The sequence below is a fragment of the Rhipicephalus sanguineus genome, chromosome 9, assembly GCF_013339695.2.
Source record: "Rhipicephalus sanguineus isolate Rsan-2018 chromosome 9, BIME_Rsan_1.4, whole genome shotgun sequence".
NCBI lineage: Eukaryota > Metazoa > Arthropoda > Arachnida > Ixodida > Ixodidae > Rhipicephalus > Rhipicephalus sanguineus.
The window spans coordinates 17,964,844-17,977,149 of record NC_051184.2 but is presented as its reverse complement, the minus strand read 5'-3'; the positions used below and the strand labels follow the sequence as shown (position 1 = coordinate 17,977,149).

At 51.9% G+C, this 12,306-nt stretch overlaps 2 protein-coding genes across 14 annotated transcripts in view; one reads left to right on the top strand and one right to left on the bottom strand.

The window, feature by feature from the left end:
* The window catches only part of LOC119404678 (uncharacterized), a 97,037-nt gene that overhangs the window by 77,571 nt on the left and 7,160 nt on the right, over positions 1 to 12,306 (bottom strand). The window lies entirely within an intron of this gene.
* Positions 10,201 to 12,306, top strand: part of LOC119404674 (LIM domain and actin-binding protein 1) — a 203,955-nt gene continuing 201,849 nt past the window's right edge. For 4 of the 11 annotated variants that reach the window (XM_049418965.1, XM_049418966.1, XM_037671280.2 and 1 more), the window contains exon 1: positions 10,224 to 10,419. In XM_049418965.1, coding sequence (XP_049274922.1) covers positions 10,390 to 10,419 — 30 coding nt within the window. In that variant the 5' untranslated portion in view covers positions 10,224 to 10,389. Of the gene's footprint in view, positions 10,420 to 12,306 lie in introns of all 11 variants that reach the window. The other 7 variants (XM_049418969.1, XM_049418968.1, XM_049418967.1 and 4 more) reach the window with 5 other exon arrangements.

Sequence of the window (12,306 nt, the reverse complement as noted above, 5' to 3'; positions counted from 1 at the left end):
ACGCAATAAACCGATACGTGGTTGTACTACTCCGCAGTATCTCAGTCAGGGGAGAAACTATTCGCACGAATACATGCCCTTAATAGCCAGAAATAGTTTTTTGTTCCTGCCAGAAAAAGTTTTCCACCGTGCAGTGATAGTTGGGCCTTGTATACAGGGTTATCTACTCCCTGTTGCGTGTCAAATTGTCAGTATGTTTTGTTGGAAGCGTTTTCACTGTGCGCTGGTCTACCGGGCCAGCCGCACAGTGCCAACACATTCGCACTGGTTTTTCTCCGAATCCCCGAACCGTGGACGCACGTGGGATCCGATATCATCGGAGGGCAAAGGGAGAGGTCGCGGGCGGCACCTCTTCCGTCATCTAAATTTAGCTGACTCAGAGACCCGGTTCCTTCTTGGTGCGCAGGCAGGTCGGCCATGAGGTCTGGGAGAGGAAGAAGAATAAAAAAATCAGACGGAGGCCCGAGTTCTGATTGGCCAGTCGCCGTCGTTAATGACAGATTCGCTATAGCTATCGGATGGTTTCTTCCTTCTACGAACCTTGCCTTCTGAAGTGAAACAACTTTACTCGGCCCCGAACAGATTTAAGAAGGTCCCCACGCCACCTCGTTAATCCCGCGTCCAGCCGGGCTCGACGGTCCGATCGTGGGCTTTCTGGACGGCCAGGATCTGTAGCTCGCTGTCTTGACTGGAAATTAGTTCAGTCCATTCTTCTTAGGTATAGCGTAAAATCTTTTTGTGAATACAGGCCAGGGTATTTTTGTGGGTCTCTAAAGGGCGACGAGCATGGACGGTATGCGACGTCGGCGACTGCAGCACTTCGACTCGGATTCGAAATGTAGTTCAAAGAGTTCAAGAATCGGACTACGCCGCGCATCAAGCGGACAATATATAGAGAAAAATAAGTTGATGGTACGCGTTTAGCGTTGAGTCCGGGATGCGTTTAATAAATAAATAGCACAGGTTCAGCGACCAGCAGTCCGAAACGGAGCGAGCACGAGCACCAACAACCGTCCTCGTCTTCGTCTTTCACTGGCGCCCCTGTTTGCGCCCTATCCATTCTACAAATCACTCCCCCGCAGAAAAGGAGCCATCCTGGCGACTTAACACGGCGACGCCGGTCTGCGGATGGTTGAACGGGCTCGACAACATAGTTGACGGGAGAGGCTTGACTTAAGACGCGGTAGGGGCCTTCATACTTCTGCAGTAGCTTTGTGGAAAGGCCAGGAGCAGAGAAGGGAACGCGAAGCCACACCAATGTTCCAGGCGAATATGACTGGGGAGGCAGGTTTGCGTCATGGCGGTCCTTTTGGCGTGCTTGGTCATGTGCTGTTAAGGAACGTGCGAGCTGCCTGCATTCCTCGGCGTAGGTGGCGACTTCAGATAGAGTTGTAGACTCTGAAGCGTCCGGGCGGTACAGAAGAATGGTGTCCATAAATGAGGAAGGTTCGCGGCCGTAAAGGAGAAAGAAGGGAGAAAATCCTGTCGTAGACTGAGTGGCGCTATTGTAAGCGTACGTAACAAAGGGTAGTATGCGGTCCCAGTTGGTGTGGTCAGCGGAGACGTACATGGACAGCATGTCGCCTAGTGTGCGGTTAAAGCGCTCAGTCATTCCGTTGGTTTGTGGATGGTAGGCGCTGGTTGTCCGGTGCACAACGTTGCATTCACGGAGGAGGGCTTGTACGGCATCAGAGAGGAACGTGCGTCCGCGGTCGCTGAGTAGCTCGCGAGGCGCGCCGTGGCGAAGAACAAGTTGGTGAAGTATGAATAAGCCGACTTCACGTGACGTGGCCTCTGGTAGCGCGGCAGTCTCAGCATAGCGTGTCAGATGATCGATAGCGACGATCACCCAGCGGTTCCCGTCTGGTGTGTACGGAAGGGGGCCGTACAAGTCAATTCCGATGCGATCGAACGGCCGGGAGGGACAAGGCAACGGCTGGAGCGGTCCAGTGACTATACGTGGGGGGCTCTTCCGGCGCTGACACTTGGAGCATGAACGCACGTATTGGCGGACGAAGCGGTACATGCCACGCCAGTAGTACCGCAGCCGGAGGCGTGCATAGGTTTTGATTACACCAGCGTGTCCGCATTGGGGATCCGCGTGAAAGGAGGCACAGATATCGGCACGGAGATGGCGAGGAATCACCAACAACCACTTGCGACCATCAGACAGATAGTTGCGGCGGTATAGGAGCCCATCGCGGATGGTGAAATGTCGAGCTGTGCGCCGCAGCGAGCGAGTGGCGGTACGTGGTGACGGCTTAGATAGGAACTCCATTAAAGAGACTATCCAAGGGTCCTGACGCTGCTCAGAAGGCATGTCAGCGTGTGTAAGGGCCGCAGAATCGTAGCTGGAAACAGACAGATTGCCACAGTCATGGGGAAGGGGAGAGCGAGAAAGAGCGTCGGCATCTGAATGTCTACGGCCTGACCTGTAGACGACGCGGATGTCGTATTCTTGGAGACGTAATGCCCATCGCGCTAGACGACCAGATGGATCTTTCAGTGAAGATAACCAGCAGAGGGCATGGTGATCAGTCACGACATCAAATGGGCGGCCATATACGTAAGGTCTAAATTTTGTAATTGCCCAAACGATGGCTAGACATTCTTTCTCCGTGACCGAATAATTTTCTTCAGCTCTGGTGAGAGTGCGACTTGCGTAGGAAACAACGTACTCGTCGAAGCCAGACTTGCGTTGAGCAAGAATAGCGCCAAGGCCGACTCCACTGGCGTCCGTGTGGATTTCGGTAGGGGCGTCTGGGTCAAAGTGACGTAGAATCGGTGGCGATGTCAGTAGATGACGTAATTTCGCGAATGCGGCGTCGCAAGCGGAAGACCATGCCATGACACCTTGGCTGTCAGCAAGTAGGCGTGTTAAAGGGGCCATTATGGATGCGAAATCACGAACGAATCGCCGAAAATATGAGCAGAGGCCTATGGAGCTCCGGAGTTCTTTCAGGGTCGACGGCTTGGGAAACTCGGCGACAGCGCGGAGCTTTGCAGGGTCGGGTAGAATGCCGTCCTTGCTGACAACATGTCCCAAGATGGTGAGCTTCCTGGCGGCGAAGTGACACTTCTTCAAATTGAGTTGTAGGCCAGCCTGTGTGAGGCATTCCAGGACACTTGCGAGGCGCAGAAGATGGGTGTCGAAGTCCTTTGAAAAAACTACGACGTCGTCCAGATAACAAAGGCACGTGTTCCACTTGAGACCTCGAAGAGTGTTGTCCATAAGACGCTCGAAGGTGGCGGGGGCGTTGCAAAGGCCAAACGGCATCACGTTGAACTCGTACAAGCCGTCAGGAGTTACGAACGCAGTTTTTGGGCGGTCAGCTTCATCCATAGGTACCTGCCAGTACCCCGATCGAAGGTCCAGTGAAGAAAAGAACTCCGCCCCTTGCAAGCAGTCGAGCGCGTCATCGATTCTTGGGAGCGGATAGACATCTTTGCGTGTGATCCTGTTAAGGCGCCGATAATCAACACAGAATCGGATGCTACCGTCCTTCTTTTTCACAAGTACCACCGGGGAGGCCCAAGGACTGTGGGACGGCTGTATAACGCCACGACTAAGCATATCAGTCACCTGGTCATCAATAACTCGGCGTTCAGCGTGAGAGACCCGGTATGGACGCTGACGCAGGGGTGCATGGCTGCCGGTGTCTATATGATGGACGATGGCAGACGTTCGACCCAAACTGGTTTGCTTGTAGTCGAAAGACGTCCGAAAGCGGTCTAGAAGCTTCAAGAGTTGGGTGCGTTGAGCAATAGGAAGGTCCGAATCAATTGATGGAAGGAAAGCGTCTAGGGAAGATGTGTCGGGCGTGGTAACGAGATTAACGCTGGATAGGAACTCCATTAAAGAGACTATCCAAGGGTCCTGACGCTGCTCAGAAGGCATGTCAGCGTGTGTAAGGGCCGCAGAATCGTAGCTGGAAACAGACAGATTGCCACAGTCATGGGGAAGGGGAGAGCGAGAAAGAGCGTCGGCATCTGAATGTCTACGGCCTGACCTGTAGACGACGCGGATGTCGTATTCTTGGAGACGTAATGCCCATCGCGCTAGACGACCAGATGGATCTTTCAGTGAAGATAACCAGCAGAGGGCATGGTGATCAGTCACGACATCAAATGGGCGGCCATATACGTAAGGTCTAAATTTTGTAATTGCCCAAACGATGGCTAGACATTCTTTCTCCGTGACCGAATAATTTTCTTCAGCTCTGGTGAGAGTGCGACTTGCGTAGGAAACAACGTACTCGTCGAAGCCAGACTTGCGTTGAGCAAGAATAGCGCCAAGGCCGACTCCACTGGCGTCCGTGTGGATTTCGGTAGGGGCGTCTGGGTCAAAGTGACGTAGAATCGGTGGCGATGTCAGTAGATGACGTAATTTCGCGAATGCGGCGTCGCAAGCGGAAGACCATGCCATGACACCTTGGCTGTCAGCAAGTAGGCGTGTTAAAGTGGCCATTATGGATGCGAAATCACGAACGAATCGCCGAAAATATGAGCAGAGGCCTATGGAGCTCCGGAGTTCTTTCAGGGTCGACGGCTTGGGAAACTCGGCGACAGCGCGGAGCTTTGCAGGGTCGGGTAGAATGCCGTCCTTGCTGACAACATGTCCCAAGATGGTGAGCTTCCTGGCGGCGAAGTGACACTTCTTCAAATTGAGTTGTAGGCCAGCCTGTGTGAGGCATTCCAGGACACTTGCGAGGCGCAGAAGATGGGTGTCGAAGTCCTTTGAAAAAACTACGACGTCGTCCAGATAACAAAGGCACGTGTTCCACTTGAGACCTCGAAGAGTGTTGTCCATAAGACGCTCGAAGGTGGCGGGGGCGTTGCAAAGGCCAAACGGCATCACGTTGAACTCGTACAAGCCGTCAGGAGTTACGAACGCAGTTTTTGGGCGGTCAGCTTCATCCATAGGTACCTGCCAGTACCCCGATCGAAGGTCCAGTGAAGAAAAGAACTCCGCCCCTTGCAAGCAGTCGAGCGCGTCATCGATTCTTGGGAGCGGATAGACATCTTTGCGTGTGATCCTGTTAAGGCGCCGATAATCAACACAGAATCGGATGCTACCGTCCTTCTTTTTCACAAGTACCACCGGGGAGGCCCAAGGACTGTGGGACGGCTGTATAACGCCACGACTAAGCATATCAGTCACCTGGTCATCAATAACTCGGCGTTCAGCGTGAGAGACCCGGTATGGACGCTGACGCAGGGGTGCATGGCTGGCGGTGTCTATATGATGGACGATGGCAGACGTTCGACCCAAACTGGTTTGCTTGTAGTCGAAAGACGTCCGAAAGCGGTCTAGAAGCTTCAAGAGTTGGGTGCGTTGAGCAATAGGAAGGTCCGAATCAATTGATGGAAGGAAAGCGTCTAGGGAAGATGTGTCGGGCGTGGTAACGAGATTAACGCTGGCGACCTGGAGGCTTGTTGTGCGATCGAGCAGTTGGCTAGCGCAAGCAGAATCAATCTCCTCAAGTCTCCCTATACATTCTCCGCGGAATACTGTGGCTGCGACCGAAAGCAGGTTCGTGACATAAATGCTTGAGCAGGAGTCTTCGATCGTGACAAGAGCAAAGGGGAGAATGAAATCCTTACGAGAAGTGAATGCTTCTGACGGTGTGAACATGGCGCTAGAGAAAGCATAGTCGCAGGAGATCGGTACCCGAACAGAAGACATAGGTGGGATGTCCGTGTCCGCGGCGACGACGACACGAGGAAAAGATGATTTGCCAGAATCGATGTCGGAGATTGGTGATAATTCTAGTTCGGCACGGGCACAGTCAACAATGGCATGATGCGTGGAAAGGAAGTCCCAGCCCAATATAACGTCGTGCGAGCAGTGTGGAAAGACGACAAATTCGACGACATACAAAACGTCCTGAATGACTAGCCGAGCCATGCACGTCACGGAAGGTTGTATGGGATGTGCGGTTGCCGTACGGAGAGAAAGACCAGAAAGCGGAATCGTAATTTTTTTTCAACTTGCGGCACATTGCTTCGCTCAACACAGACACAGCAGCTCCCGTATCGACTAAGGCGTGCACGGCAACACCTTCAATGAAGACAGTTATTTCGTTAGCAGGCTGAGAACGAGGTCTTGTAAATTTCGACAGCGGCGCAGTTCTTGCCTCCGGAACTGCGACGGTCAGTTTTTCGTTTGGACGGGCGAGGGGCGACGAATCATTGGCGAAAGCGAACGTCGGCGCGGGGACGGCGACCGACGGGAGTTGAAGGTTCGGCGGTTGGATGAAGAGGTGTCCGAAGTAGCGTGGGAGGGCATCGGCTGTGGTGGCTCTGTACGGACGTAGCTGTAACTTGCGTCAACGGTATCTGGACGGGCAACGCGGCGGCGGCAGAAACGCTCGACATGGCCGGGTAGACAACAGTAATAACAGATTGGTCGGTTGTCCGTTCTGCGCCAAGGATTATGAGGAGGGGTGACAGGACGGCGATAAAGTGGAACGGGCGGGCCTGCCGGCGCCTGCGTTGAGTAGAATGCACTTGAGGAGTGAGCAGAGTCCGTGCCGTGTGGCCGCGCATGTGACTGCCTTCTCGCGACGTCAGCGTAGGTCAAGGGCGCGGATACAGGCGGCGGCTGGTGCGTAGGCGGAAGGGCTTCGGATACTTGCTCTTCAATGGTTTGTCGCAGCGACGAGGGGAGCCCATGAGCATTGCCTGGGAGAAAGGGTGCAAGAGACAATTGTCGCGCAACTTCTTCTCGGATGAACTGCTTGATTTGCTGCGTCAATACCGTCGGGTCCGGAGAGATGGCGCCAACGGTGATTGCTGACGTACTGGTCGTGTCGAAGCTAGGACGGCGTGTGGAAATGCGCTGCTTTCGCAACTCGTCGTAGCTCTGGCAGTGCTGAATGACGTCCGTGACTGTTTGAGGGTTTTTCGCCACAAGCATGTGGAACGCATCGTCCTCGATGCCTTTCATTATATGCTTGACTTTGTCGGCCTCGGACATGGCAGGATTGAAGCGGCGGCAGAGGCCGACGACGTCCTCAATATAGGAAGTGAAACACTCTCCAGACAGTTGGGCGCGATCACGCAAGCGCTGCTCGGCGCGGAGCTTGCGCACTGTCGGTCGGCCGAATACGTCCGCGAAAGTCGTTTTGAAAGAGGCCCAGGTGGTAATCTCAGCCTCATGGTTGTTAAACCAGAGTTCCGCGACTCCTCTCAGGTAGAACTGGACGCGGCCGAGTTTGTCGTTATCGTCCCACTTGTTGTTGACACTCACTCTTTCGTACGAAGAGAGCCAGTCTTCGACGTCCTGCTCATCAGTACCGCTGAAGATGACTGGGTAGCGCTCCCTTAGAATACCGGGACAGCGAGCAGCTGGGGGTGTGGCAGCATTCTGCTGTGCGACGTCGTCAGGCATTGTTGACAGGGGAGGTAGAGTCCGGTTGCGGAGTTCCAGGGTGCAAAAGAGAACCAGCACTCTCCACCACTTGATGGTACGCGTTTAGCGTTGAGTCCGGGATGCGTTTAATAAATAAATAGCACAGGTTCAGCGACCAGCAGTCCGAAACGGAGCGAGCACGAGCACCAACAACCGTCCTCGTCTTCGTCTTTCACTGGCGCCCCTGTTTGCGCCCTATCCATTCTACAAAGTGAACATATTTTAGCGAATTACCTTCCTCAGAATACCAAGAGAGCCACTTTAACCTTACGGCGAGGCGTGGTGAGACGGAGCAACGAAAGTCTGGTGATCGACAATGCCGTTTATATATATAAATTTCTGCACCAGCCAGCTGTGGTGTCTTCGATTTTCCGGCGTATGCTCGGTTCTATAGCTGATATTTCTATTTGTAAATATGAACAACGTCGCACTCTAAAGCGAGGTGTGAGTTCGGACTGGTTGGTTTTTCACTTCAACTGTGATTGCAGCGCCCGTAAAGACAACATACCTATTCTGTCCGCAATTCTGTTCCTGACAGAAGAAATTTAGCGCACACCTGCTGCATTGATTTAAATGAAATTCCAGGCATGGATGGCGCCCTTGTATAGCACTGTAGCAGGCAATGCAAGTGTACATTGATTAGCATTATTGCTTATATAAATGTTTCCTTGTTACGTATTACTATAGTATGTATAAAATGTAACCATCTTACTTTTGTATATTTGATTGCCTGTTGTATACATATTGACCTTGAGGACAATTAAAACAAAACTCTGACCACGATTAAAAGCAAATAAAAGCACGACGTTTCGGCCCCCGTACGGGAGGCTCCCGTACGGGGGCCGAAACGTCGTGCTTTTATTTGCTTTTAATCGTGGTCAGAGTTTTGTTTTAATTGTCCTCATGTCTGTTCCTGACCAGACGGGTTTCCGTCCAACTATCGATTTCACATATTGACCTTCTTTTCTTGTTTCTGTATTGTTGCGTTATGTTTACGTGGTTTTCCACCCACGAGCAATGTATGGGTAGAGGGGTCTCTGTCCGGCAGTTGCATCTGCCTTTAGCCCCTTCATCCCAGAAAACGACTGTCTAAATAAAATTCGAATTCAATTCAAGGGTTAGAAGACATTAGGCGATCACGATATTCAAAGACGCGCTGGCACGACTTTTGTGAATCACGATTAGTCGTCCTGTAGGGTCTGTTATCGGTTACTTATGTCTCTATATAGCGATAAGCCATCGCTGGTTGATGGCTGTTGCATGTGCACTAACTTTAGCCGCCTTATTGGTAACTGTAAGTGTACCGATAAAATACGTGGCGTTGCTCACGATAAGTTCTCTACCGCAGCGTAAGATTTGAACTTCCATGCACAGCTATGGTCATGTAGCCTTACAGTTTTAATTTTCAACTCTGGATGGTCAAGAGCATTCCCGCCGACCACCCATAGTCTTTCATTTGTAAGGTCAGTGTGCCAGTAACTGATTCGATCCCTCTCCGCTCTCTTAAATATGTTGAACTCGCAAAATTGGTTGGTGGTGATACGATACTGACGAACAATGTTACTTTATGAACTTCTGCGTCACCATTTCCTGCGCGTGGCTTCATGGACTGCGTGTTCGTTTACGGTTGCGCGCGCTGCGGTTTCTGCGTCGAACGACATTGGCGCTAAACAGTGGTCGTCACCATGTTGCCCTCCTCCTCTCCAAGTGTGACCCAGCACATGCCTGTGAAGTTCCTGTGTATGTGTAACACTGTCTAGCCCGGAAGGAAACAGCAATAAACACGTACCCGTCCGCTTGAAAAACTGCGCCGCGCATATTACGAGACGGCTCGCCAGGTGATACCCCCTCCCCTCTCTCTCTCTCTTTCCTTCTCCCTTCCATCACTCTCGCTTCCACGTGTCGTCGCCACAGCAGCAGTCCCGGGGTGAATGGTATATTTACACCGCACAGTCGGGCGCGTCGTCATGCTCTCCTCCTCTTCCAACCAACGCCCCACACTCTCGCAGCAACCCACCGTCGTCACCCACTGTCGAACTGTACCCCTCCGTGCCCTTCTCCCTCCGCAAACGCAGCGTCGCATGTTCTGCGGTGAGGCGAAGCAGAAAGGAGGAAGGGAGAAGATGGGGATGACCCGCTATTTTCGAACCACCGAGCGTCCGTCGTTTCCGACCGTCAGCTAGAACCTCTGCTACAACCCTCCCCCATCCCTCCTCGGGTTCCTCCACCCAACCAAACATCCAAGGTCTCCACAGCGCATGCGTTTTGAGCGCACCTACACTTGTTGTTGCTTCTGCTGCCGCAACGGGCCCGCACAGTCCCCCGCTACGTGCAGCCCTCCTGATCGTTTTTTTCTAATCGTATTTTGTTAGGACCCCCGGTTTGTTTGGTTGGCGGCCCCGAGTTCGGACTCCCCTCTCGCGGTGGCTGCAGCGAGGGACGCGCGTAGCGTGCAGTGGCCTGGCGCTAGGGGACTCTGGGAAGCGTACGTAGTTGCGCGAGCCCCGGTCGGGTTGGTTCGTTGCTTGGTGTGGCTTCGCTAGCTGACTGACTCGCTGGGAGAGTTTCCGAAACGCAATTCGTCGCAGGGCCTTCGCACTGCCAGCAGCTTTTTTGGCTCCGGACACTGCGCCGCCGCGGTTCTTTCGTCTTCGCCCGTCGTCGACTCATCCTGCTTTCTCCTCTCGGACCGAGCGGAACACGTGAGACTCGAGCGCTCCCTTCGCCGCTTTTTTTCGTGTGGGCGTAATTTTTCGGGAAAGTTCGTCTCCGCTTCTTCAGTCTATCCCTTCACAACAGAGTTTGTGCCAAGCCGGGGGGCTCGAAGCCGCGATCGGCAGTCATCCTCCAGTCGGTGGTGTGCGCAGTGCAGTGCGGTTGACGACGGTATACCCTCGGGTGTGGAACCGAACGCTGTGTCCCGTGCCTAGACTTGGATCCCTTTCTAGTCGACCGGTGCTGATCTGATTGAAGATATGGTACTCTCAACGCCGCCCACGAAGAAGGTGAGGATGTCCTTGTTTGTGCGCTGTTCGTGTTCGGACCAAACTGGCTAGACACGCCAAAGGCATGATTGCTTCTGAGATTAATCAACGGAGCTTTATGGGGTTTCCTGCACTCGAAGTGGCCTGTATTTTAAAGGGTCATAAGCAGTCGAATCAAGAACCAGTGCTTATAAAAACGGCACTGAAGTGTTCAGAACGATAAGTTATCTCCAGTGGGTCGGGATAGTATGACAGCTCTAAAGAGGAGGATCCTGTCTATACCTGGCTTCAGGTGTATGTTTATCTACGTAGCAGCAACTTAGTTATTATTATTATTATTTCAGGATTCGCACGCTCACCAAAGCGTGATGTGTTTCACTGTGATTGTCTACCTGCCCGCTTGTGACGTCCCGTTTTCATCACCAACAGATCAAAATGAAGCCGCATAGTTTCGTGTTGCTAACATATGCACTGTTACTAATGTCCAATGCGGAAAGATTGAGGTAGAAAATCTATTCAGCGCTCCATTTCACTGTGCTCTACCCAGAAAAATAATAAAGACGTACTCTATGACATTGTGAGCTTTAATCAGAGATACTTGTAAGTGTGCTGGATGATCGCGAGATGAAAGGTGAGGATAAACATTTGACATTATCACGAGACTAAGTTTCGTATATCCAGGCTGACAGCAACGGCGTAACTACAACCAACTTGGACCCCCGGTTTCCCAATTTTTTACGACCTACACACAGAATCTGATTGAAATTAACTTCTCTAAAAGTTCTTATAAATTCGTGTCGAATGCGAGAGCAGTGTTTCTTTCATTGTTTGCTTGATTTGGAGGCCTAATGAGACCGTAAGCGACTGCGTACCGTGGTGTTCAGCTGCAACAGTTAGTTCGTGTGTTTGTCCTGAAAACTTTCCGAGAGACGAAATGTTCAAAGCAACCACAGAGCCGTGGTAACGGTTGAAAAGGCAAGAGGTCACGCAATATCCACTGGCCTCAGCAATGAGCTTTGCCGAGCTTAACGCTGCTGCAAATAAATCCGTGGGTGTCCGAAGGCTGACTGTTCTATCGTCATTACCTCACCTATCAGTGTGACCACTAAGAACTCTACAAAACAAGCGGTGTGCTCGCTTGTTTTCCGAAATGCGCGGACGCCAGCCTTTACGCGAGGACGCGTTCTTATGGCATTCGTCAATCTTTTTGTGCTTTAGCGAGCGCATCTAGATAATTTTTTAAAGTCTACGAACTAGACGGCGCTATAAATGACGCCGTAGCACTGGAAAGACAGGACGTGAAAGACGACAGGCTTTCCAGCGCTATGGCGTCATTTATAGTAAAGAACCAACTGCTCAAAAATCTGTACTCCTTAGACAGTGCTGCATGTTTGCTGTATGAAGGCAACGAGCGGTTCACTAAAGTGTGCTTACTCACGCATACATTGCAACTCATACGGTTGCCGGAGGGATAGAGAAATGAAAAAAAAAAAACAAAAACAAAAACTCACAGGGTCCCTTATGCATTCACTTAAGACAACTCGATGGCGCAAGCCATATTTTTCTTCTCAGTTGATGTATTGATGATGTCCCGCCATCCGTCGAAAGCTTTCTGCACCTAACGTGGTTTTGCACTGCCTCCAAGATCGGAGACACCTCACCTAGTTTTGCTTCCGTAATAGGACCACCTTGGACCAAGCTACGATGTCATGAGATGACGTCATCATGTGACGTTGCGTCACGTGACGTCACAGTAACGGCATGATGACGTCAGAAATTTCGGCGATCTGTGACGTAATATGGTGACGTCATCACGTGATGACGTTTTTTTGCATCACTCGTCCCCGACGCCGCCGGACGCCGACGGTCAATTTTCGCGTTTGATGAGGAATTCAAGGCTTTCGCCTT